This window comes from Lentinus tigrinus (genome assembly GCF_003813185.1).
Source record: "Lentinus tigrinus ALCF2SS1-7 unplaced genomic scaffold L226scaffold_18, whole genome shotgun sequence".
Lineage (NCBI taxonomy): Eukaryota > Fungi > Basidiomycota > Agaricomycetes > Polyporales > Polyporaceae > Lentinus > Lentinus tigrinus.
This window is the reverse complement of record NW_027137927.1, coordinates 141,377-162,730: the sequence shown is the minus strand read 5'-3', so window position 1 is coordinate 162,730 and position 21,354 is coordinate 141,377. Positions and strand designations below refer to the sequence as shown.

General features: G+C 57.8%; 7 protein-coding genes across 7 annotated transcripts; 3 read left to right on the top strand and 4 right to left on the bottom strand.

Moving 5' to 3' along the window:
• The first annotated feature begins 34 nt into the window (after positions 1–34).
• On the top strand, positions 35–2,050 carry L226DRAFT_614191 (uncharacterized protein). The gene is made up of 2 exons (XM_067686598.1): positions 35–293; positions 600–2,050. Exons 1-2 carry the CDS (start codon positions 90–92, stop codon positions 1,836–1,838), a joined length of 1,443 nt encoding a protein of 480 aa, XP_067533849.1. The 5' UTR covers positions 35–89; the 3' UTR covers positions 1,839–2,050.
• On the bottom strand, positions 2,047–9,401 carry L226DRAFT_489066 (uncharacterized protein). Its single transcript, XM_067677258.1, has 10 exons — positions 8,804–9,401; positions 8,158–8,753; positions 7,976–8,105; positions 6,391–7,921; positions 5,028–6,333; positions 3,868–4,974; positions 3,716–3,816; positions 3,475–3,662; positions 2,634–3,422; positions 2,047–2,572 (listed from the first exon to the last, which is right to left on the bottom strand). Exons 1-10 carry the CDS (start codon positions 9,337–9,339, stop codon positions 2,155–2,157), a joined length of 6,702 nt encoding a protein of 2,233 aa, XP_067533848.1. The 5' UTR covers positions 9,340–9,401; the 3' UTR covers positions 2,047–2,154.
• Positions 9,402–9,522: 121 nt separating this feature from the next.
• Positions 9,523–11,014, top strand: L226DRAFT_614189 (lipid phosphate phosphatase 1). The gene is made up of 8 exons (XM_067686597.1): positions 9,523–9,567; positions 9,630–9,741; positions 9,798–9,911; positions 9,966–10,091; positions 10,146–10,189; positions 10,249–10,312; positions 10,366–10,600; positions 10,665–11,014. The coding sequence occupies exons 2-8, from the start codon at positions 9,641–9,643 to the stop codon at positions 10,890–10,892; spliced, it is 912 nt and encodes a 303-aa protein (XP_067533847.1). The 5' UTR covers positions 9,523–9,567; positions 9,630–9,640; the 3' UTR covers positions 10,893–11,014.
• L226DRAFT_536395 (uncharacterized protein) lies at positions 10,696–14,563 on the bottom strand. Its single transcript, XM_067681109.1, has 6 exons — positions 14,507–14,563; positions 14,352–14,447; positions 14,021–14,257; positions 13,459–13,564; positions 13,155–13,338; positions 10,696–13,104 (listed from the first exon to the last, which is right to left on the bottom strand). Exons 1-6 carry the CDS (start codon positions 14,519–14,521, stop codon positions 11,013–11,015), a joined length of 2,730 nt encoding a protein of 909 aa, XP_067533846.1. The 5' UTR covers positions 14,522–14,563; the 3' UTR covers positions 10,696–11,012.
• A 155-nt stretch (positions 14,564–14,718) lies between these two features.
• Positions 14,719–18,116, bottom strand: L226DRAFT_510672 (uncharacterized protein). Its single transcript, XM_067678268.1, has 7 exons — positions 17,855–18,116; positions 17,663–17,800; positions 17,362–17,613; positions 15,574–17,307; positions 15,378–15,521; positions 15,080–15,325; positions 14,719–15,022 (listed from the first exon to the last, which is right to left on the bottom strand). Exons 1-7 carry the CDS (start codon positions 18,014–18,016, stop codon positions 14,858–14,860), a joined length of 2,841 nt encoding a protein of 946 aa, XP_067533845.1. The 5' UTR covers positions 18,017–18,116; the 3' UTR covers positions 14,719–14,857.
• Positions 18,117–18,246: 130 nt separating this feature from the next.
• On the top strand, positions 18,247–18,865 carry L226DRAFT_510668 (uncharacterized protein). Its single transcript, XM_067678267.1, has 4 exons — positions 18,247–18,286; positions 18,344–18,469; positions 18,525–18,591; positions 18,656–18,865. The coding sequence occupies exons 1-4, from the start codon at positions 18,263–18,265 to the stop codon at positions 18,736–18,738; spliced, it is 300 nt and encodes a 99-aa protein (XP_067533844.1). The 5' UTR covers positions 18,247–18,262; the 3' UTR covers positions 18,739–18,865.
• Positions 18,866–19,547: 682 nt separating this feature from the next.
• On the bottom strand, positions 19,548–20,988 carry L226DRAFT_106929 (uncharacterized protein). Its single transcript, XM_067672087.1, has 3 exons — positions 20,765–20,988; positions 20,113–20,707; positions 19,548–20,055 (listed from the first exon to the last, which is right to left on the bottom strand). The coding sequence occupies exons 1-3, from the start codon at positions 20,788–20,790 to the stop codon at positions 19,795–19,797; spliced, it is 882 nt and encodes a 293-aa protein (XP_067533843.1). The 5' UTR covers positions 20,791–20,988; the 3' UTR covers positions 19,548–19,794.
• Positions 20,989–21,354: the final 366 nt, after the last annotated feature.

Sequence of the window (21,354 nt, the reverse complement as noted above, 5' to 3'; positions counted from 1 at the left end):
ACTGTTGCGAGCATGCATCTATCCCCAGTCACCAACATTTCATCCCGTTCCCCACCCCCACCGGCTACGGCGCGGCCCAGGTCGTCGATATGCACCCTGCGCTCCTCATAGACGAAGTCCTCCAGCTCATCTTCGACTTCTGCGCCGACCTCCCGAAAACCGAGCCTAAATGGACATACGCACAGCTGGCACGATGCTGCAGAGCGTGGAAGGATCCTGCGCTGGACAGGCTGTGGGACCGGTTGAACGGGGTGGGACCGCTGTTGGCGTTGGTGGCCAAGCAGGTCGACGAGGTGCGTTCGCTCATTCACTACTAGTACGAGGTGCGCAGTTCCTTAGGGCGTCGGACGCCCGGGGGGTGCACGGCAGAGGTGACAGAATATGTTGAGGAGCATGCCCATGCTCGCCCCTCAGTAGCGAAGGGGCACACTAGGGTAGTGTGCACGTTCATGGAACACCGTGCGGGTCATTGCGGAGCTTATGGAATCACAGCGGCAGTATGCTCGGTATGCGTTCAGCGTCCAGCTGAGAGCAATCAGACATCATTCTTGCGCGAACGGCTCGGGCAAGGTGACATGCTGACCGTTCACTCGCCATAGGTCACCTCAGATCGTTCCATGGCGCGCATATACGCAGACCGTGTCAAGAGGGTCACGCACCAGGACGGACTAAGGAACGCACCTGCGGCAGAACTGCTCCCTACCGTTTTCCCGAGGCTAGAGTCCCTCGCGCTCTCCTTCCAAGGCTGCATGGTTCCGCACGAATGGGCGGTGTCTCCCTTCCTCCAGCACGTCTCCGTGAACGTGGGCTTTAGCCGCGACACGCAGGAAGTCCTGGACAGGAGCAACGCCGCTGCACGGCTCCTTCACGAGGTCAACCTGTATGCCCCCGGTCTCCGCTCGTTGCAGGTTCGGGGACGCATGACGGATCTCTTGAACGCGGCTGTCGCGTCATTCACCCAGCTCCGGAGCGTCACCATCCACGGAAACAGCACCCTCGCGCCCGAGACGTTCGCTGCCATCGCGACACTTCCTCATCTCCAGTCCCTTGAGGTGCATGCCAGCCACGTGCAGGCGGAGGTGTTCACCGATTCTCTGGCTCCGGGAGTTTCCTGCTTCCCTGTACTGAAGGAGCTCAGCATCCGCACCGGGGGTGACCTCGTCTCGGCAATCCTCCCGCGCCTGCCGACAGGAATCCTCACCAAGCTGCACCTCGACATGGACCAGTGTGTCCGCGGGCCGTCCTACATGAAGCCCGTCTTCGCCCTCCTCGCACAGAAGGCTTCGACGAGCCTGCGCGACCTCCACATCGAGGACCGGACGGACTTGGACGAGCTGGACGTCCCCTCGCGCCCAGAACAGACACCGCATTGGTACACCCTCGACATCCTCAGCCCGCTGGCCCGCATGAAGCACCTGCGGCGCTTTGTGCTGCGGGACCCAGACATGAGCGACGCAGACCTCGAGACACTGCCGAAGTGGTGGCCCGCGCTCGCGCACCTCGATCTCGGGGCGTGCGATCCCGAGGTACATATCCCCGAGTGGAAGAGCCGTTTGACTCCCGTCGCTTATAGCGTGGTGGCGAAGTCGTTCCCCGGCCTGGAGAGCTTGTCTCTCCCTGCGCTCCCTCCCACCGGCAGCGGTGCGGACGGGCAGCAGACGATGTTGAGATCCTTGGCATTGGGAGAGGTCCCGAACGCGCCCGTAGATGCCGTCGCCATGGTCGACACGATACTCACGATGTTTCCGGACATAGAATGCTTGGACTGCCCTACTGTGGAGATCACTGAGCGGTTTGAGACCGTCGTTCGTGATCGCGGACAAGCCAGGATAGACTAGACGATAGATAGATTTAGATTTGGTAGATGTGTCTTCCCTAGACATCTAGACTCGATACCCCATAGAGGTCATTCCGTGTGTTTGTCAGTATTGTTTCCGTTGTGTCGCGTCCACAGTAGAGTACTGTCCAGACCCTAATGGGAGCGATGATATTCATAGTGTTAGGTACCTTTGTCGTCCAGCAGATGCTATGAAGTGCAATTGAACAGGTCCTAACTTCCTTCGTGGATTAAACATGAGATAATGATTACATTGGGTATGAAAACAACGCAGTACACTCTACAACAACAAAGATCCCTATATACTCAGTGCGTATCTACTCCACTTTCTGCTTAGTACGCTGCTCGTAGATCTCCACATCGATCGTGTTCATGCTGAAGAAACGCCATATATTGACGTGCTTCACCTGGCCATAACGCCTCAGACGACCGATCGCCTGCGTCTCGCACGCGTCGTAGATCTCCTGCGTAGGCGCGAGGAGAGGCGAGAGGAAGATGGCGTGGTTGGCGGATGTGAGGTTCGCCCCGCTGGCGCTCTCGTCCATGACGTTCAGCAGGAGGACGCGTTCTTTGCTGTCGTTCTGGAACTTCTCGAGGTTCTTGCTCTTCATCGACGCGGAGCCCTTGATCTCGAGGAAGGCGATGTCGTTTGCCTGGAGCGCCTCAGCGACCTTCGCAGTGAGGTCGGGGAACTGGACGAAGATGAGGACGCGCTCCTGCTTTGGGATGGTCTTCCTGTGAACGCGACAAGCGAGTTAGCCATGTTAGACAGAAGCGTTCACAGGTTTTAACGTACTTGATCAGGTGAATGACCTTCTCCAACTTGAGCCCGTAGTGCTTACCACGGCCGTCTCGCGCCTCATCGTCGACGCCGAGGGTGTCACCCTTGACGACGTTGAGGACACGAGCAGCCGCACGACAAGCACCCGATGCAGCATACACGCACTCCTCCCTCTCGGCGCAGGCCTTGACACACTCGTAGCAGCCCATGTGACCACAGGACGAGAGGACGGCGATGTTCTCGACAGGGACCTCCTTGGCGTCGCAACTTGGGCAGTGGACAACCGGGGGCACGTCCGCTTGCCTCTGCAGGTCACGGACAACGGTGAAGTATCGCAGGGAGCGGAAGCGACCAACGAGCTCCTTGGTGATGCGTCGGATCTCGTGTGTCTGCTCGCGATGGTCCCACATGAGGTCCTTGATGGCCTTGGGGATATCTGAGTCGTCCTTGCGAGCGCCCTTCTTCAGCCCGTCGCTGATCTTGTTCGTGGCAGGCTTGAGAGGACCACCGACGGCCGCCTCGTCAAGAAGAGCTTGGACGGCTTCGGTTGCGTCTTTGTCGCCCACGCCTTCCGTGCGGGTAACACGGACATACTCGCGGAAGAGGGACTCCTCAGGAACCTTGCCGATCTTCTTCTCCATCTTGACAGCGTCGTGCAGCTTCTTCAGCAGCTCCTTCTTACAGTCATCGAGCTGCTTCTTGCGCTCCTTCACAATGACCTCACAAGCCTTCATCGCGTTCTCCTTGTCCGATGTCTCAAGCTCGAAGTGCGAGCAACGTTTGAGCAGCGCCTCCTCCGCAGTACTATGTCCCTCCCATAAGCGGATGCCTTCAGGGTATATCGAACGGTACGCACCTGCTGTCCCCGAGGGCCTGTGCGAGACGTTTCTCACGATCGCTCTCGCTCTTCCTGCCCCGCTTGACCGTCATGTCGATGGCACGAAGATAGTGCTCAAGCTCAAGGTAGATAGCGCGTTCAGCAGCCGGTAAGACGACCTTCTGAATTTCCTGTCCCCACGATATCTCGTCGATCTCGGCGACATTCTGCACCGTATTGGTCAAGGACGCGGGATATCAGACGTTTGGCTTGTACTCACCTGTCGGACGAACTGGTTCAGGAATGTCTGGCCAAGCTGATGACGATGTGCGTGCCATTCCCAACTGTGAACTTCGCGGAAGGAGTGGAACTTCTCGACAGCTGCACGCGGATGTCAGCATTCAGTCAGCAAGGGACAAGACGTGTACGTACCTGTCTGCTCGCGCTTGCGCTTCTTGACCTGCAATGACTGGCCCTCGTTGTCGTCGTCGATACCGAGATGAATGTTGAGGAAGGCCGAGATGGTCTTCAGCGCACCGAAGTCATGGATTGGCGGCGTGCCAGACAGGACCCAGTGTCGCTCTGCCTTTAGGCTCGTCACCATCGACAGCACCTTGCCATCGAGGTAGGTGTACTCGTCAACGATCTTCCGCGCGAAGTGGAACATCTCCAGCGGCGGCGCCTGCATCTGTGTCCAGTCCCTTCTCACCGCAGCCGACTTCAGCTTCCAGGGATCCGAGTCCTCACGCCGCTTCTTCTCCTTCGGCGGCTTGGCCTCGGTCTTGCGCTTCTTCGCGGGCTGCTTCTTGCCTTTGCCGACAGGTTTCGACTCCTCATCGTCTTCCGCGTCGACGTCCATAGCGTCTTCAGACTCGGACGTGGTTGGGGCGGACTTAGCCTTCTTCGCGGGGGCGCGCTTCTTCGGAGCTGTCTTTGCTTTTGGCTTCGCTTTCGCCTTGCCCTTCTTCGGCTTCTCTTCCTCTTCATCGGACTCATCAAACGTCTCGGCGTCCAGCTCCTCGTCCTCATCATCATCTTCATCTTCACTCGCCTCGAAGTCTGACCCCTCGTAGTCAGAGTCGTCAGAGGCCTTGGAACGCTTCGCGGGGCGCTTCTTCGCAACAGCCTTGCCCTTGCCCTTTTTCTTGGGGGCCTCCTCCTCGCTCTCCTCGTCGTCAGAGATGACAATGGCCTTCCGCTTGACGGCACGTCGAGTACGAGGAGCGTCAGACTCTTCGTCTGGCTCAGCCTCAGATGTAGGTGGTGCGGTGGCGACGCTGGAAGCCGGGGACGCCCGACGCTTGGGAGGGACAGGGATGACGACCTCGACACTCAAGCCAGTTCGAGGGCTGACGTTCTTCGAAAGTCCGGCCTTGGAAGAGGACGGTTTGGGAGCAGACGCCTTCTTGGGTTTCGACGCAGCTAAATCTTCATCGGAACCCTCCTTCGCCTTGGATTGCTTACCCTCGTCCTCGGCCGCGTCACGATACGACTTGCCCTTGAGACGCTTCGTAGGAACAAAGAGCTGCGCCGCCTCGTCTACATGAAAGTATGAGTTCAGCGTAATGCATATAAACCGAGAAGAAACTTACCGATTTTGCGGCCTTGCTTGATCTGCTCCATGAACGCGGAAGCACCCTGGTCTTCGTCTCTCAACCGCTCAACCTGCTCCTGCAAACCCTTAAGCGTAATCTCTAGCCGCGCGTCGAAGAATCGTCCATCCTGGATCGGCATCTCGCCCGCACCCGCGAACGCCTCGAGGTTGTCCTGGTACACCTGACTACGGAACAGGTTTGATGCGACGATGACGATGTCAGCCTCCATCACGTCCTCGATCTTGAGAGAGTTGACATTCGAAGCGGTGTGCAGCGTTTGGACCGTGAACTTCTTGCCCGTGAACTTGCGGACCTCAGACTCCCACTGGCGCGTCAAGTGTGGCGGGACGATGATGAGTGTAGCCTTCGTCGCGATGTAGCCCTTCATGTCTCTGAAGTGCTTGAACTCCTTCTTCACGTCCGCCGCAGCGCAATCAATGAGCCCGAGGGAGATCGCGGTCTTGCCATACCCGACCTCGTCGGCGAGAACACCGCCGCGGATATGATGAGGACGCTGAGCACGGCCCTCCGCACGCCAGCCGAGAGGCTCGAGAATCGCCTCCGAGATCTCCTCCTCAATGAACGGAGGAGCGCTCTTCGACTCTTGCTGAAGCATCCAGGTGAGCGAGCGGAGCTGTTCGGGACGAAGCGGCTTGGTGAAGCTCGGGGGTTGCGCATGCTCGGAGTCTTGCCTGTTGCTGGCGAGCTTGAACTTGGGGAAGGTGAGCTTGACGGCAGGCGTGAAGTCGGTATCCAAGCGCCACGAGAGAGATGCGGGCTCCGTGCGCCCAGCAGTGGGGAGACGGGAGAGAGCACGGTGCATGAGCGAGGTGATATTGACACCGATGCGGACGATACCAAGACCGTTTTCGTCAAGCTTCAGCTGCGTGACAAATGGTGCGGGACGACGCTTCAAGCTACGCTCGTACTCCCCGGCCTGGATGGTGTCCTCAAAGGCAGCAATCCGCTTCTTGACCTTCGTCCAGCGTATGTCGGGCGACACGGGCGCGCAGCGGTGACAGTTGATATGACCATTGCCGCACTCCACCGTCTGCCAGGTGTTAAACTGGCCATCAATGTTGCGAATGCGCTCCACGAGCCACGCGAGCGACTTGAAGGTAGACCGTTCATGGACCTTGTCGACTTCTACCCAGTTACCGCGGGGCCACTCGGCGCCAGCCTGCTCGCCCAAAGGAACGCGGCAGACAAGGAGCGCCGTGGCACTCTGGCACGCGTCTTGGGTGACATCGATAGATATACCATCGGCGGGTGTGGCGAAGATAGCATCCTTTCCAGATGCAGGCTTGGCAAGTGCGGGTTAGTATATCCCGCGACGTATAAACCACAACGGAAGACTTACAGTCAACTTCACTGCCGATGCCTGAACCCACTTACAAGGGATGGAGCATTTCACGCTCTGCGTACCCTCGATGTCCGACTGCCGCCACTTCGGCTCCAGCATCGCAATAATGGGTCGGCTCTCGCCATACTCGTATCGCCGGGTGCTCGTAGAGAACACGAACGAATCACCGCTCGGCTCACCACAGCGGGTCGGGTCGAGGAGCAAGAAGATCGGGGGAAGATTACCGTCCTGGGCCGATTGCTCACGCTTGTGCAGCGCTGAGTTCGCTGTACCGCACTTGTCAATGAGTGTGTACACGCCCGAGATATCACGGTCGAAAAGGGAGCGTTCACTCTCGGGCACGCTGACCTCGAGCCGCGCGTGCACCTGCTTGTTCCTGAACTCCTCGCCCGTCAGACCGAGCTTCTGCTCCCATGATGGGACGAGCTCGCTGCTACCCTCAATAGTGATGTCTACCTTGGCGACAGACGGGAAAGCGAACTCCCAGCGTCCAGAGAAGAGACCGTTCGAGCAAACGAAACGGCCAACAGGAAGCTCGAGCAGCTTCCGGATCTCCGCGTTTGCAGGTTCATCTTCCTCAGGGAAGGCGAAGAGCCGCCACTCGGGCTGCTTAGGATGGAGGGACAGCTCCAGCTTCCCCGAGGGCGACTGGTAGACGACTGACCATGTCTCCTGCCGCTTCGGCTCTACAAACCTGAGCTCATGCTCGACCGCCCGCAGGACTGCGGCACGCCACCCAGTCCAACGCGACCCAGAAGTCTCCATGTCGTTCGACTCAGCGAGCTTGTTGAGAAGCTCTTCCGAGACGTCTGAAAGCGTGAGGGACATAGGGAGGATGGCCTTCAAGTCCTTCTCGAAAGTGGAGGGTGACAGACGTGGGTGTACCGTGAGGTCAATGGGCTCGTAGTTGTGCTCCGGACGTCCGCCGCACTTGACACACGCTGTCGAGTCGCAGTCAGCACAACGTTGAAGAGTCCGGTCCGTCATATCCTTGCGACCCTCGCAGATGCACAGACGCGCACTGCGGTGTGCCTCCTCCAGGAGCCCCTCCAGCGACAGCTTCGACACGGACGCAGCCAAGTTCAACGGTTTTTGCTCAAGTTGCTCCTCGCCCGCGATGTGCGACTCGACGTCCGTGGCCGGCGTGTCAACCTCCATGACGATATCGTGGTCCTTATGCTTCGAGTCGTCTACGGCCATGGAGTCCTCGTGGTGCTGCTCGTATGTTCTGTCGTCCGAGCCATCTTTGAGGAGCTTCCTACCGATGACCAGAGCGGAGAGGATGCAAGCACCAACCACAGTCGTTGACATCGCGTTACCGGCAAGGTCGGCGAGCTGGTCCTCCGTCTCACGAGTGAGCAAAAGCTCGTTCACGGGGAGGCCTTGCATTGACAGTGCTTCAAGGCCGACCATAGGTCCTCCACGATTAGTGATGTAAGGAATCATGGAGGGGGTCAAGCAGGGACAGATGCCAGGCTTGCTGGAACCCGTCGAACGGTCGACGTTCTGAGAAAGATTCCAGACTTGTCTAATGGACACAACAGAGTCAGTAACGCCTCACCATATCTTGACAAGAACGTACGTCTTGAATGACGGATCAACGCCTTTCTTCGCGGAACGCAAGAGACTGATATCCATGAGGTCCCAAACACGTTCGACTTGGCCGACACCCCAGTCGTTCCAAGCAAAGTCGGGTAACTTGCAGAAACCGCCTGAAGACAGCATGTTAAGTTGAAACTCTCTCACAAACTCTGATCAACGTACCTTCTTCCCAACTCGTGAGTGGACGTTTGGTACCAAGCTGCTCTTCCAACCGCGCCCGCTGATGACGACTCTCGCAACGACCCCAATCGGTCCGGCCCCTGGTAACACCAACCGCGTTGTACGCTTCGTTTGCTAGCTTCTGCCTTGCCTGATGAATGCGAGGGTCGTCTGTGGGGAGAAGGAAGGCGTCGAGAGTCGACGACGCCGGGCGCTTCAGCTTCTGTAGCCTGCTCTTCCACACGTCGGGAAGGTTGGAGCGTTTTTGGTCAACCGCGAGGAGGTAAACACGCGTTCGCGTGTGGGGGATGTAGAACGTCTTCGTGTCCACGCGCAAATACTCGGCACTGTACCCGTTGCGCTCAAAGTAGTCGACCACCTTATCCCAAGGCGCGCTGCAGACGTTCTCCAGAATGACTAATGGAGGACGATGGTTCTTGACCCAAGACATCATGCCACGGAATGTCCTGCCAGATTCACCGTTCGCGTCGATGTCTTGCTTCTCGTTATTGAGATTCGAATAGTCGACGCATGAGGTTCCCGCGACCAGCAGGTCGACATCACCCGGGACGGGTGCCAGTCCACCATACGCGGTGGTCCTAATGGAGGTCAACACACGAGCAGTCGAACCAGGACTGTGGCCACTCACGCTTCATCCTCGCCTAGCTCACATACATCACGGAACAGGATCGGAGGTTGGAAGTTCCTCTCGATATACGCCTGTTTGAATGGCTCGATCTCGCAGGAGAAAACGTGTTCCCATTCGAGTGACACACCGAATTGTTCAGAGATGTAGTGTGTGATGAGATTCAACGCCAGCAGCGGAGACTCCGTGCCTGAACACATAGTCGCGACTCGCATCTTGCGGCCCTTCAGGTGCTCTGCTACGCCTTTGATCTCGGGGATGCGGGAGACGAGGTTGGAGAATATGGCGGGGATGTCATGGATGGGTGGGAGGTCTGAGTTCTCGATAGCACTACCTTTAGCCTGCTCCTCGTCAGCATCTCCTGCGTCGGGGTCGGAGGGATCGTCATCCACTGGCTTGTCGTCAGCAGGTAGTTCGTCATCCGACTTGTCGTTGTCGACTTTGTCGTCGCTGGGCTTGCCGTTCTTCTTAGGCTGGTTGAAGAAGGATGTTATAGATTTCTGTCCCTTGGCTTTTGATGCCTTCGACGCGGGAGGCATGATGAGGGAGAGAGAGGGAAAGGAAGACAGAGGGAGAGGCCCGGGGGGATCGTGGTGGGTCAGCAGACAGTACGCGACGCGATCGAAGCGCCAGAGCCTAGAGTCACATTCACGCTCAGTCACGCGTGACTTATCGCGTGTTTGCGCTGCGCTGGCCTTTAGGCGCTTCTCGCTCTTGGTTCCCACCTTGACCTCGGGCTCGTCAGGACGCCTCGGATACGTGTTGTAGTTGGGTCCTTTGACCAACTTCATGAGTCGGATATAATCTGACGTTGAAATCGCTTCTCTAGAGACTGTCAACATGTCACGAAGTTCATTCATTCCCGGCCTGCCAAGCAGCTTGACGGGATATTTCCACCGAGACAGCTTTGAATTCGTGGACCGTGCATACTTGGTTGACTGGTAAGACTAACCATCACTAGCGCATCACCATCGACCTACTCCAACTATTGGGATAGGGCAATCTCCAGCTTGATGTGGTTTGCCGGGTGGTTAATCAAGAACCTTCCACCTTTTGAGCGCGACTTCAGCACGAAGGATACGCTCATAGACCACAAACATCGACAGAACCAGTAGGTGTTCACGCATTCTGCGGTCATGTTGGGCTAATCTCAACTGCGCTCAAGGATTGGCGGCGACTTGAATTGGACGCTGGCGTTCATCATACCCATCGGTGTCACCGTCGTCGTCGGATTCCTACGCCGCTCTGCCCATGAGGTGCACCATAGCCTCCTTGCGCTCTACTCTGGAAGGTTGTCCTCATGCCTTGGATGACTCGCCCAGGACTCACCGTGATGTCTATCCAGGGGGTTGTGCGCAGTAGTTACCGAAGCCCTGAAGAACAGAGTAGGTAAGTTGATCTCGGAGCACTTACGCTACTAGTACTCGATGGTGATAGAGCTCCGCTAGGTCGCTTGCGACCGGATTTCCTTGACCGTTGCAAATGGGACAAAGCCCTCAAAGCATGCGCAGGGTACGTTCTTAGTCCGTCGAAGCGCTAATAGGCGTTCACTCCCAGCCCCACAGGAAGGCAGAATCTGTGCTGGATGGCCGCCGTTCCTTCCCATCCGGGCACTCATCAACAGCCTTCGCAGGGATGACCTTCCTCTCCCTATGGATTGCAGGCATCACCGGGGCGTGGTGTCTGACGCAACATGTGCCTGGCGGGTCGTTCCTCGGCAGCAAGCTCGCAAGGCTAACTCTGTCTCTTCTCCCGCTCGCTTTTGCGACATGGGTCGCTATATCTCGCATGGAAGACTACGTAAGCCCCGTCGCAAACCGTAACTCTGACCTTGACATGCCTCCGACTCATTTCGCACTTACAGCGACATCACAAAGAGGATGTGATAGTTGGCAGCCTCATAGGTATTGCCTCCGCAACAATTTGCTACCTCATATACTGGCCAAATCCGTTCTCCAACCTGCCTCACACCGCCCGCGTTGTGTATGGCCCGCCCGACGCAGACACCGGCCGCATCAGACGACCAAACTCGGAGCGATATGGGTATGAGCTGACGGGTATGGACAATGAGCATGCAGAGCAGAGTGTATGAGTTGAAGAGAGAAAAACAGAACTGTCCGGAACGTAACGTGGCTACATGTCTATGTACGTTAATGATGCTGAGGAGACCGATGACGATGGGATGTACAGGAGAAGAACCAAGCAAGAAGCGTTATGCAGCTCCGCGAACGAAAACCCATCTGTCCCCAACCTTCTGCATCTTGCCCGTCGATGGAGCACTGCCACTACCGCCCCCTCCACTTCCTCCCACGTCCTGATCCGTCGCCATATTCTGGGGAGCCTGCCATGCAGGCTGCTGATGGCGCTGCTGTGACTCGTCCGGCCACGAAGCACCATCTCCGTCGTTCCCACTCCCAGTGAGGGTGACAGCGTCTGTCTCCTGGTAGTCATTGTATCCGGGACCGTACCCCCGTCCGCTTCCCCCACCCGCGCTATACGCGCCCCGGGCGTTGCCGTTGCCATACCCAGGACTAGGACCAGGGCCGTATTCCCCACGTCCATATCCGTGTCCGTATTCGTCGCGTCCATGGAAATCTCCGCGTCCACCGCCGCGTCGTGGGCCATGTCCGTAGTCGCCGCGGGCATTCGAACTTGAACCTTGATCGTATCCGCCGCGTCCATAGTCTCCTCGTCCACGTCCACGTCCTCGTCCTCGTCCATCTCCGCCTCCACCACCATAGCCACCGCGTCCATCGCGGCCTTCCCCATATCCACCACGTCCCTCCCCGTACCCGCCGCGTCCGAACTCTCCTCCACCCCTCCCTCTGCCATACCCCCCACGGCCTCCTCCATCGCCACCACGTCCACGCCAGCCTCCACGCTGTCCATACCCGCGATTCGGGGTCCACTGCCGATCTTCGTCCTGACCCTGCCAGCCCTCCTGTTCGTCGTACGCTTCTCGGCTTCGCGTTGGCGACGACGCTGGACCTCTGCTATCGTACCCGTTCTGGCTTGGACCTGCACTAGAGGCAGAGGCGGACTGCGGAAGAGACACGCCACCCATGACAAACTGCATGAGCTCCTCCTGCGAGGGCATGGATCCATGCGTGACCATCCACGCTTCCCCGAGTGCGGCCCATGACTCGGGCTGCGAGGGATTAAAAGACGCACGGTCGAACGCATCCAGCCCGACGCTTCCCTGTGCAGAGGCAGAAGCACCAAGCGGACGCGTCGAGGAGGATGGGGACAGCGAGGCGGAAGCAGAAATGGAGGTGGACGTAGAAGGTTCCGAGGGGATGCCATACGATCGGGGTTGCTGATCTGGATACGACTGGGGATAATGGGGACCACGAAGCTGAGCAGCTGCGTTCTCGAGCGCAGCAGAGCCAGGGTCAGATGCAGTGACCGACGTAGAGCGAGGCGGGATGGAGGAGTCGCTGCGCGGTCTGCCCGGCTGCTCACCAACATCCGAGCCAGCGACGCTCGGAGTGGGCGGCCTCAACTCGCGTCCGAACTCGTCCAAGCCGGCAGCCGTGTTCGCGTCAGGCCCTGGTCCATACGCGTGCCTTGGGCTCCGCTGGCCATCTTGGTACAGCGGACGCCGCGGGGGACTGTACGGGCGCGCGCCCCGTCGGTTCTGCCCCTGCAACCCTCCATTGCGGAAGCGGCCGGGCGGGCTGCGTGAGCGGCTGCTGCGCCTGCCACGAGGGTCATACGGGCCACTACCTCCCTGAGCCTCGAAGTCTCTGTTTCTGTCTCGGTTTTGGTTGTACTCGCTCGGGCCTCCACGTTCGTCACGATCCCACCTCCCGCGCCCTCGCCCTCGCCCGGGGCCGCCGCGGTCGCGATATCCGCCTCGGGCACCGCCACGACGGGGATCGTGTGTGGGATACTCGTTCGCGTGGGCGTAGTCCGGGAAGTTCTGGTTCTGGTTCTGGTCATAGTAGTCCTCGCGGGGATAGCCCCCGGGGCGGTCTGGCGGACCGTGCCCGCCAGCATACTGCTGCTGCATCTGCTGCTCTGACTCGCTACGAGGCGCAAGCGCATTGTGAGGACCGTAACGATCATCTCGATACGGCAGAGGCTGAGGCTGCGGGGGCCCGCCAAGTACTACAGGCACGGCATTTGGTGTAGTCAATGATGGCACTACGGATGCGGGTACAGGTACTGGCTGCGAAGTAGCTGCATTTCCCTGCGCGGCGTGAGCCAGCTGTTGCAGCAGCGCGAGCTGATTGGCGTCCAAAGCAGGGACCGGCGCAGGCGGAACGGCGACAACGCTATTCGGTGGTGGTGGTGCCGATTGGCTGAAGAGATCTGAGCAAATTTGTTACGGATGGATGGAGGGTTGCCTTACCTCGTCGGTGCTGGGGGGTAGCTAGCTGCGCTTACTGTCTGACTGAGCAGCGCCAGTAGTGTTGATTGTACATCTGGGAGGGCAACGGGCGCGACAGAGGGCGGGGCTACCGGTACGGAAGGGACGGCGGGCGCACTGGGCACGATAGGCCACAGAATCGCTGATTGGTTTCCTTTGTCGGGTTCTGACGCGGACAAAACCATATTTCAGTTCGTATCTCACGATTTCAGATTCCGATGGTGGCAAATGAATGGATTGCATAGGAAGATGTACTTAGCGAACCAATTAGACAAAGCATAAGCACCTTTCTCGTTCTCTGCCTCCTGCAGCATCGCGAACAGAGGTGATAACACGGCCGAAGAGAACGTGTTCTGCTTCGTCCAGATGTCTAGGATCTTCTTGGCCTTCTCCTGCAGGTCGGCGTAAGGTTATCGTCAGGACGCAGCTTCTTAATCACCACGAGCCAGAAGGAAGAGTACAATCCCGTCATGTGATGATCGACAATGAGCTCGACGCGACGCGTTCTCAGAACGCGTCATGGTACCTAAAGGTCAGTATACACCGCTACACAAGCTGCTGTCCATGGTTAAACCGACTTGCGCGCGGTGACGATCAACGGCTTTGTGCAGATACTGTTGCGATGGTCGCACGATATACACCGATGGGCCAGTATGTCCCGTTGCAAGACGTTAGATGTGATCAGTATGGTCGCCAGCGTCAACCGACACATTCTGCAACGCCTCGAACAGGGACGAGGGTTTCCTGAACTGCTAGAACGACGACGGGCCGGCTACCGGTAGCGATAGCTCGAACGGAAGCAACTATGTATGCTTGTGCAAGAGGTCAGTCGTGACATCGACACTAACCTTCAGTCCCGAGGAGATCAGGTCACGAAAGAGCCCGTCAAGGACGCCCTGTATCTTGAGCAGGAACGTCGCGCAATTCCCCTCTTCCGCATTCACGTCCGCGACGATATGGTTCTTGTTCACCTGATGACGCGCTGCTCGCGCGAGTGCATCAAACGCGTACAGGCTCCAGACCTTCGCGCTCGAAGAGAGCCCCTTGTGCGTCCGATACAATATGGACACCAGCTGGGTGTCGTCCTGGTGCAGGCAACGACCGTCAGTCCCACGTGCACGGCAGGGCTCGCGACGAGTGCGTGTCCTCAAAACGCGCAGCGCCTACTCCACCACGCACCTTCATGCCCTTCAATGCGACCGATGTCAGGGTGTCCATCTTCGTCTGCGAGAGCCGCTTCGCGTTGACTACATCTTTGAGTGCGACCTCGAACGCCTGCACGGCACAACCACGAGTCAGAGTCGCCTTCAGGCCGAAGTCTCGGTAGGGCTCACCTCTACCTCGGCCATATGTACGATATTGACCGCAATTCGGGGGGTATATGGTCGACGAGGAAAGAGAAGAGAGCGAGGAGCACTGTAAGCGCTGGTCGTCCTTGTGGAGGGTGGTCCGTGCGCTACTCGCGTGATCTGACCAAGTGCAGACGCTCTGGCATGCTCCAGCCCTTCGCCATCTCCGCCCTCGAACGCACAGTCGCACACATTTTGACCCCTGGATCCAGCTGCAGGAGGCGATCCAGATAGAATAAAACCACATAGATACATGCGAGTACACTACGGATGGAAGGGAGCATACGGCGCCAAGGAGAAGATGGGAAGGCGGGGGGGTATGCATGGATGCATGCATCATGATCCGCGGACGGGATGTCCCTGCTGAAGTTTGGTGATCGTGTTCGCCCTCAGCGGCGTGTCCGCGAACAGCGCCTTAACAAGCTTCACAAGCTCCTCGATCTCGAAGTCCACCAGCGCCCCCTCCTCGAACAAATACGATATGTCCGCGATGGACGCCTCCTACAAGAGCATACGGGGTAAGCAATAGCCGCAAAGGAATGGGAGGAGATGACGAACCAGAAGCTCGGAAAGGTACGAGAATTTGAGCCACGAAGGCACGTGCGAGACGACGAAGGACGGCTGCTCGGGATCCTCCATGAAGAGGCCTTCCAGGGCATTCAGGATGTGACAGAGTTCACTCAGCCGATGTGACTCGACTTCAGTGATGTCCTCGAGAGCGAGGATGTCCCCCAAGATACGTGATAGCGCGGCTTCCACTATGGATCCCAGTGCATCGTAGTATCTGCTCTTCGTCAGAACCGCCTTCCAAGTCGCAAGTCAGCCAGGTGATGGAAAGCCAAGACGAGAGTTATACCTTCCACTGCGGCGCGACTCGGCGGATGCGCTGCAGGACTCCGTTCACAGCACCCTCACATTCGTCATATCGCTCTTGATGAGTTGTATCGATGAAGCCCTTCGCGTGGTCTAGCAGCTCATCGATCAACCTCTCCTCCCGAGCCTGAGAGAGACGCTCAGCACGTCAGCAGCTCAAGGACAACCGAAGGACTCACAATCGTCTCCTCGAACCAGCTATCCGCAAGCACTCTCAGTCTCTCCATGCCTTCTTCCAGCTTGCCTCTCGCACTCGCCTTCGGCCCAGTCAAGCCCATCGCGATCCGCCTCAATTCGTGGCTGACGAACAAGCAATCGTTCGAGAACCGCATAGGCTCCTTGGCGGACTGCTTCAGTACCGTGGCGTTCGTTACTGGGACAAGGGCTCGGAACAGCTCCAGGGCCATAGGCGCGGCCTGCATGATGACGCTCCCCGGCGTACCACCCAAGATCCCGGAAGACACAAGCTCTGCACCCTCGCGTAGGACGTCTTCAACAAGCTGGAGGAGATCCTTCGTGCGTCCAGATACAGCGTAGGTCTCGGTAGCTGGAATGAGCAGCGGGGGAGGTACTGGCGTGTGCTTAGTCTTCCTGCTAGCGACAGGCGGTGGCGGTGGCGGAGAGGAGTGTACGGGAGCAGCTGGGCTCTGGGGCGGAGGAAATGCTGGAGAATTTGGAACGCTCTTGCCTCCGAACCGCTTCTCGAGACCTTTCGCGGGCTTTGGCGCGGGGCTGGGTGGGACCGGCTCAGGTGCTGAAGGCTTCTCGTCCCAAGCGTCGTCCCAAGCAGATCCGTCGTCCGGCTCTGTTGGCTCAGTGTCATCATTCCACCCCCAAGGGTCGTCTTCGGTCGAGTCCTCCGTGCCTGTGGATGATTCAGGTACGGACGCTTTTGACGGCTCTGGAACCGGTTCCGGCTCGGGTGTGGGTTCCGGATCGATGTCGTCGTCGAAGCCCCATTCGTCCGTTGAAGTCTCGTCGCTCTGGCTCGAAGTCTCATTTCCCTGACTGGGTGACTCGTCCCCGAAGCCCCATGCATCGTCGTCGGCGGCCACAGGTTCCGGGTGTTTGCCATTAGTTACCGGCTTGTCTACCAGATTGACCGGAATGGGTACGTTCTCGACGATCAGAGGGACCTCGACGCGGAACGTGGTGCTATCGTCAGGTGGGCTTACAACAATCGCGCGTGCTCGGTCAAGGATGGCAGCCCGACGCTTGCGCTCGTAGTGTAGGCCGACATTGTCTACCCATGACTTGATGCTACGGTCCGCCCCGTTGTCGCCAAGCATCTGGATTACCACCTCGTCCTCCAGCTGGGCGGCTTGCTTCGCAAGACTGAGGAAGTCAGGCAGCTTCGACAGCGTAGAAGGAAGGTTCGGTAGGAGGAGTTGGTTCAAGATGGCAGAACGGATGGGAGCACATAGGGAGAGAGGGAACGAGGTACGTTCTGCAGGAGGGAGGTGCGGGAAGAGGTGGGAGTGCAGAAATGCCATGACAGTGGTCAGATTTGCCAGGCGCAGGGAAAGATCCTCAACTCCGGGTGGCGCTCGCTGCATAGAGAGCTTGTACTGCGACGTTCCCGTGAGGCCCGTCGTATCCGTCTGGTATATTTGGATCGGCTGTTTCATGGTATACTCAATGCAGTGTGTCGTGATGTCGCGTCGGAGTGTCGCAAGATGCATGGAGAGGGCTGCAGGAGTCATGGATGCCAGGACATCGGGAAGACGAATGGTAGTGTCGATGTTGTCTTGTGGGAGCATACTGGGGGCCCAACTGCCGTTGATTTGTCGACGAGGTAGAACTGCCTGGACGTACGGTTTGACAACAACCTCGGACTGAGAAACTACGATGCTTCGCGAGTAAGCATCCAAAAGTTGCTCTTCCGTTCGATTGCGCAGCGCAGTCGATTTCCGCTGTTGATGTTTCACGTTATGTCCGCATTAGAGCAGTGATAGAGCGGGGCGTACCTTCATATCTGCCATGACCTCACTCTTCGCGAGCGGCTCCGGCGCATCGTCGATACACTTGCCCAGCGATGAGGATGCTCTTGTGGCGTCCGCGAGTTCGGCCTTCTGAACCAGACCCGTCAGGTGCCGCAGCTCATTCCTACATCGAAGCAAGTGAGCGAGTGCAGCATGTTGTGCGCGCACGTCCGCATTCTCTTGCGCGAGTGCAGCGTGGCTTGCGAGCGTGGTGACCAAGTTGGGAATTAGACCTGACTTTAACGCGTTCAGCTCGAACCAAAGGTCATAGTGCGAGGCGGCTCACTTGCGGATGGGATATGCTCTCGCTCAGAGTATCGACATTGCGCGAGAGCGACTGGAGGCGTTCTTGGACAGACACTGAGGTCGCGAGTTGCCGCTCAAAGTTGGGGAGGTCGCCAGCTATGCGCTCATGGATGCGAGTCTGGACTTGGGCACTGAGCGTTACATGACCTTGACGCAGTCTGACAACACACACCTTCGTCGCCTTTATGGTATCATCCAGCTCTGCTACCCACGAAGATGCCAGCTGAGCATTCAAAGTCTTCGACGAGGTCTCCGATATCTTTGTGAGGATCTGAGTTGAAACATCGCGCGCATCCTTCTTGCGGGGTAGGTGGGTGGGAAGTGGGAAAGCCATGTCGTTGTTCGTCGATATATGTTGGCCAGTCGTTGTGTGCTCGTCAGCGGTGTGCACGCATGGCACGGGTGAGGAAGAGGTTGAAAGCGAGAGACAGTCCTGCACGTCTGCAGCGCAGAGCACCGGGCCAAGTCCACGTCGGCGCGTCATACAACGGGCGCTTCCTTTTGCTTACGTAAGCCCCGTCTGTTCATGGTGCCTGCGTCGTCCCAGCTTCTCATCTCATCTCTGCTCATACCCACCACCATGGTCTGCAAGAAGTGCGAGAGTGTAAGCACATTCTTCTCGGACCTTTTGCTATAAGTGCTAACACTACGTCTGCTGCAGAAAACGTCGAAACTTGCTGCGCCTGATCCGTTCAAGTCAACATCTCAGGCTATCAAGGAAGGGTCGCGGAAGGTGGGAGAGAACAAGCTCTTGAGCAGACCAGGGAGTTCCAAGAACAGGTTTCAGGTGCGTCCGGTGTGCCTGTATGTCGCTGTGACGACTGTACTGACAAGATGCATAGCCATATCAAGGTAAATGTAAGGATTGCAAGTCCACAGTGACGCAGAACAAGGCCAAGTATTGTCATGGTAAGTCGACCTTATGAAATGTTGTCCTGGTCGACTGCGTGCTCACTGCTCATATGTACCCCAGGCTGCGCGTACAAGCGAGGTGTATGTGCAATATGCGGCAAACAAGTCCTTGACACAACCGGCTACGCCATGTCGTCCAAGTAGCAGACGACCCTGAGCTGTGGCACTTTCATTGCATTACCTTCGCGGATGGCATGGACTCACTAGAGGTGTATCATGAGGCAACTGTACGTTATGTATTCTAATATATCATTCCTACTTTCCATCTGCCTCGGTTCTCCGTTGTCCTTCGTTCATCCCCCGCACGCCATTGAGGCACGACGACATCTCGCCCAACCTGTTTCGTTCATCTCAGTTTGCTCCCGACTTCACAACATCGTCGGCAAACCTTTTGGCCTGATGATGGTGGTACTCACATCTTCGTGTTGACGGCAGATTTCGATTTCTACCTTGTCACGGCCAGTATTGCTCTATCATTTCCTTGTACATTACCAGCAGACTGATTGTGCGTACAACAAATAGGCCCCGAAGCGCAGTGATATTCAGCAACAATAACACAGGTCCAACAAAAGAGGAGAGTAGGAAGAACAGTGCGCCTCGACAACGGGATACAACAACAAAGGAACACGAACAACACGATGTCGACGGTCACAACAACGGCAGGCTCCGGACGTTAGACATCGGAAAACCGCCAGAGGCACCCTGATCGCTGAAGGATGGTGCACTAGCATGCATGTGGTCCAAGACGGGATCCCCGCCAAGCGACGGCAGACAAGGTGCGGACGTTGTGGTCTCTAGCTGAAGCCCGAGCGACGAGTCTTGACGGTATGCGCTCAGCACACGCGCCATTTCCAGCTCTTCTTCACTGAAGTCACTGCGCGTGCTAGCGGACGGAGACACGCCGCGGGGGCTGTACTCCGCGAGGTCCGCGAGTTGGGCCAAATGCCTTGAGCCGGGACTGCCATACGGCTCGGACGGGCTCGGAGAATGCCCTCTGCTAGGCTCCTCTTGCTGGGTGGCGTAGGCAGGCTTTGCCCTATGACCGGTCAATGCAGACAGTATAGGTGACAAATCGCGGCGGGGGCTCCGAGCTGGTTGCAGCTCCTCTGAGCCCGATCGGAGCCCTTGATCTTCATGCGAGCTGTCGAGTTCACGCGGGGGAGTGGGGCGCTCTATGTTGATCTATGCGACGTTGTGGAGTTAGGCGAACGGTCGCGGGTCTGGGGCATGGATGATGACACGTACCTCTGGAACGACGGATGAGCAAGGCGAAGGTGTGCGCCAATGAGAAGCGGGCTGGATAATCTCCTCGCGCCGTCGCTTGACGTTGGGATGAGTCTCGGACAGTTGGATGGTTGGAGGCGACCGGGGGGTCTCAGGGAGGGGTGTGGCGTCGGAGTCGATGTCCATTCTATCGGAGTCATCCGAGCTCAAGTCGGGTGTGGGCGGTACCTCTCTCTTCTGTTGAGTACGGCAGCATCAGCAACGATGGGCGCGAAGCTAGCTTCGTCTACGTACCTGAGGCCGGGATGTCCTTCGTGCCTTGGATGCGAGCCGCTTACGCCGTTTCCTGGGAGGTCCTTTCGCGGTCCCTGGCTGATTGCCATTCACCTTCAACGGTGGGTGATGTCGTTCCCAGTGTTTACGCCAGTGCTCTGGATCGTAATCGCTTCTCTTACTTAGCGTGACCATCATGTTACAGTCGCGGCAGAACGCCTTGATGTGGTCAAACCACTCTATGGCGTCGATGCTCTGGAACCACGTCCACCACATTACTTGCGTTCTGGTGGTCATTGTCTTGGCTGCATCCGAACGGCTTTCACCAAGGGTCAGCAAGTGTACCATGGGGGCACCGCATAGCACGTACCACTTGCCAGATCTCGGGCAGCGTGGATAGGATGGGACATCTGTAGGTTTTGGAGGTAACCTCTGCCGCTGAGGCTCCGTTGACGGTCCTGGTTCTGACGGCGCCGAGGGCTCTAGTGGTACTGTCGGCGTCGGCTCAGGGGCACTGACAGTGACTTTCTTTGCCTTCTTAGTAGCGCTGGACCGCTTGCGGCGCTTTGTGCGCTTTTTGGCAGTACCAACGGACTGTGGCGGAGTCGGGACGGCTCTGACCCAGCCGGCAGATGAGCTCTGGATGCGTCGCCACGGCGGACCATATACTCACTTCGATGCGGCGCGAGTCGTCACCATGGCGGCGAGGTGTAGTAGCTGGTGTGGCGAGAGAACTGGGGGCGGCGAGCTGAAGGGAGTGTTGAGTGAGGCGTTGCTGCCTCCATGGCGTGCGCTTTATGCCCTTGCGGTGGAAACACAAATACACGAAGTGGGAAGGAGGAACGTTGTGTCCCAGTTGCAGCGGCCAGTACACTTGCCGAATAGGGCTCATTGTCTTGAAGAAGGGCAGGGCAACGGATCCGGGCGACTGTGGCGGAGACTAGCTCCCTGTTCGTCCGGCTCCCCTGCTCCTCCTCTCTACCTCTGCAAACTTTCTAAGACTTTTCTAATCTCTTCTCGATGGTCATACCGTGAGCCATGGAGCGAGAAATAAAATACTGCCGCTGGAGGAACAGAGGTCGTCAGGGGAGCGCTTTGTCGGAGTCAGGCTGAGAGAACAAATACGGAGTTCGGCATATTCCTTGTTCGGTGTATGCGTCCTTGTGCATCAAACTTCTAGCCTGTGTCCTGCACAGCGTTATGTATCCTCGAGGTCGTGCTTTCCTTGCAATCCTGAAGGCTGGAGTTCCGCGGTATGTCTAT

Bases quoted from the DNA above. Each gene is read 5' to 3' on its own strand.
- L226DRAFT_510672 (XM_067678268.1), bottom strand. From the start codon at position 18,016: ATGGCTTTCCCACTTCCCACCCACCTACCCCGCAAGAAGGATGCGCGC. The intron at 15,326-15,377 runs GTATAACTCTCG...GCGACTTGGAAG, and splicing joins GAGTCGCGCCGCAGTGGAAG to GCGGTTCTGACGAAGAGCAG. The intron at 15,023-15,079 runs GTTCGTCATCTC...ATGCTCTTGTAG, and splicing joins CGTACCTTTCCGAGCTTCTG to GAGGCGTCCATCGCGGACAT.
- L226DRAFT_489066 (XM_067677258.1), bottom strand. From the start codon at position 9,339: ATGCCTCCCGCGTCGAAGGCATCAAAAGCCAAGGGACAGAAATCTATA. The intron at 4,975-5,027 runs GTAAGTTTCTTC...ACTTTCATGTAG, and splicing joins CAAGCAAGGCCGCAAAATCG to ACGAGGCGGCGCAGCTCTTT. The intron at 3,817-3,867 runs GTACGTACACGT...ATCCGCGTGCAG, and splicing joins GCGCAAGCGCGAGCAGACAG to CTGTCGAGAAGTTCCACTCC.
- L226DRAFT_510668 (XM_067678267.1), top strand. From the start codon at position 18,263: ATGGTCTGCAAGAAGTGCGAGAGT. The intron at 18,470-18,524 runs GTGCGTCCGGTG...CAAGATGCATAG, and splicing joins GTTCCAAGAACAGGTTTCAG to CCATATCAAGGTAAATGTAA. The intron at 18,592-18,655 runs GTAAGTCGACCT...TATGTACCCCAG, and splicing joins CAAGGCCAAGTATTGTCATG to GCTGCGCGTACAAGCGAGGT.
- L226DRAFT_614191 (XM_067686598.1), top strand. From the start codon at position 90: ATGCACCCTGCGCTCCTCATAGACGAAGTCCTCCAGCTCATCTTCGAC. The intron at 294-599 runs GTGCGTTCGCTC...CACTCGCCATAG, and splicing joins TGGCCAAGCAGGTCGACGAG to GTCACCTCAGATCGTTCCAT.
- L226DRAFT_106929 (XM_067672087.1), bottom strand. From the start codon at position 20,790: ATGGTGACGACTCGCGCCGCATCGAA. The intron at 20,708-20,764 runs GTGAGTATATGG...CGGCTGGGTCAG, and splicing joins ACGACTCGCGCCGCATCGAA to AGCCGTCCCGACTCCGCCAC. The intron at 20,056-20,112 runs GTACGTAGACGA...CGTACTCAACAG, and splicing joins GAAGGACATCCCGGCCTCAG to AAGAGAGAGGTACCGCCCAC.
- L226DRAFT_614189 (XM_067686597.1), top strand. From the start codon at position 9,641: ATGTCACGAAGTTCATTCATTCCCGGCCTGCCAAGCAGCTTGACGGGA. The intron at 9,742-9,797 runs GTAAGACTAACC...CTATTGGGATAG, and splicing joins CGTGCATACTTGGTTGACTG to GGCAATCTCCAGCTTGATGT. The intron at 10,190-10,248 runs GTAAGTTGATCT...GAGCTCCGCTAG, and splicing joins AGCCCTGAAGAACAGAGTAG to GTCGCTTGCGACCGGATTTC.
- L226DRAFT_536395 (XM_067681109.1), bottom strand. The intron at 14,258-14,351 runs GTGCGTGGTGGA...TGCCTGCACCAG, and splicing joins TCGCATTGAAGGGCATGAAG to GACGACACCCAGCTGGTGTC. The intron at 13,565-14,020 runs GTTAGTGTCGAT...GCCGACCTGCAG, and splicing joins TGATCTCCTCGGGACTGAAG to GAGAAGGCCAAGAAGATCCT.